General features: G+C 48.4%; 1 protein-coding gene across 1 annotated transcript in view; it reads left to right on the top strand.

The window, feature by feature from the left end:
- Positions 1–1,373, top strand: part of LOC119591485 (nucleolar protein dao-5-like) — a gene marked incomplete in the record, with an annotated part of 13,275 nt that overhangs the window by 8,316 nt on the left and 3,586 nt on the right. The window contains 6 exon segments of the mRNA XM_037940229.1: positions 15–202; positions 354–450; positions 563–653; positions 655–869; positions 872–1,214; positions 1,216–1,351. Coding sequence (XP_037796157.1) covers positions 15–202; positions 354–450; positions 563–653; positions 655–869; positions 872–1,214; positions 1,216–1,351 — 1,070 coding nt within the window.

Below are 1,373 nucleotides of genomic sequence, written 5' to 3'. Positions count from 1 at the left end.
TAATTAACTTGCAGAAGAGGATGAAAGTCCTCCCAAAAAGGCAGCAACTCCTCTTGTTAATGGCAAAGGACCCAAGGCTGTGGCAAAACCCAAGAAAGCAGAGTTGAGTTCTTCTGAAGATTCCGAGTCGGATTCGGACGAGTCTGATGCACCTCCCAAGAAGAAGATTGCTGTAGCGGCCCCAGCAGCAGCCACTCCCAAGGTAAAGGCCTCCAACCCCTCTTGTTGTTGGTCTTGTTGGTGCAGGGATCCTTGGTTATACTTTCAGAGTTTTCATATCAGTGCATACATAGTTTGCCAGGTGTTGTTTTAGTAGTATTTTTCTTCACCTGACATTTGAATATTAAATTCAGGCAGCAGCAAAGGTTCCTCCCAAGAAGCCGGCAGAGAGTAGCAGTGACGAGAGCAGTTCTGAAGATGAAGCCCCTGCAAAGGCACCTGTCAAAGCTGGTATGAGCTTTAGTTTTTTTCTACCTCAAATTGCTGTGAAGATTTTTGCTATTTGTCCTAGCAAAAAATGATTATTTGTGAATTTAAAATATTTCCTAATGTACATTTCCAGTGCCAGCCAAACCTGCAACACCTGCTAGCAAGCCTGCAGCAAAGAAGGCAGAATCCTCCAGTTCGGAAGAGTCCAGTTCAGAGGATGAAGACCTGCAAAGCCAGCTGTGAAGAACCAGCCACACCTGCACAGAAGGCGGCCACTCCTGCTAAGAAGCCAGCTGCTGCAAAGAAGGCAGAATCTTCCAGTTCAGAAGAATCCAGCTCTGAAGATGAGGAACCTGCTAAACCAGTTTTAAAGAAGCCTGCTACACCTGTACAAAAGGCTGCTTCTCCTGCAAAGAAACCAGCTGCTCCTGCAAAGAAGGCAGATCCTCCAGTTCGGAAGAGTCTAGTTCTGAGGATGATGAGCCTGCTAAACCAGTAGTGAAAAAGCCAGCTGCCACTCCTGCTAAGAAGCCAGCTGCTGCTAAGAAGGCAGACTCCAGTTCTGAGGAATCCAGCTCAGATGAAGATGAACCAGCCAAGCCAGCTGTGCAGAAAACAGTTGTAAAACCAGCTGCTGCCGCCAAGAAGGCAGAAAGTAGCTCAGAAGACTCTTCAGACTCTGATTCTGACGAAAAGCCTGCCAAGCCCGTAATCAAGCCTGCTGCCCCTGCTAAGAAGGAAATGTCCAGCTCAGAAGACAGCTCAGATGACGAAGAACCTGCAAGCCAGCAGCCAAGCCAGCGCTGCACCCGCAAAAACTGCAAAGGAGTCTAGCTCTGAGGAGTCGACCAGTGAGGAGGAAGAGGAGGAAACTCCAGTCTTGAAGACCCCAGCACCAAAGATGACCAATGGCACAGTGGAGGTATGGCCGAGATGATGTTTCT

Source organism: Penaeus monodon, chromosome 28, assembly GCF_015228065.2.
Source record: "Penaeus monodon isolate SGIC_2016 chromosome 28, NSTDA_Pmon_1, whole genome shotgun sequence".
NCBI classification, from domain to species: domain Eukaryota; kingdom Metazoa; phylum Arthropoda; class Malacostraca; order Decapoda; family Penaeidae; genus Penaeus; species Penaeus monodon.
This window is presented reverse-complemented; position numbering and strand designations above follow the sequence as displayed.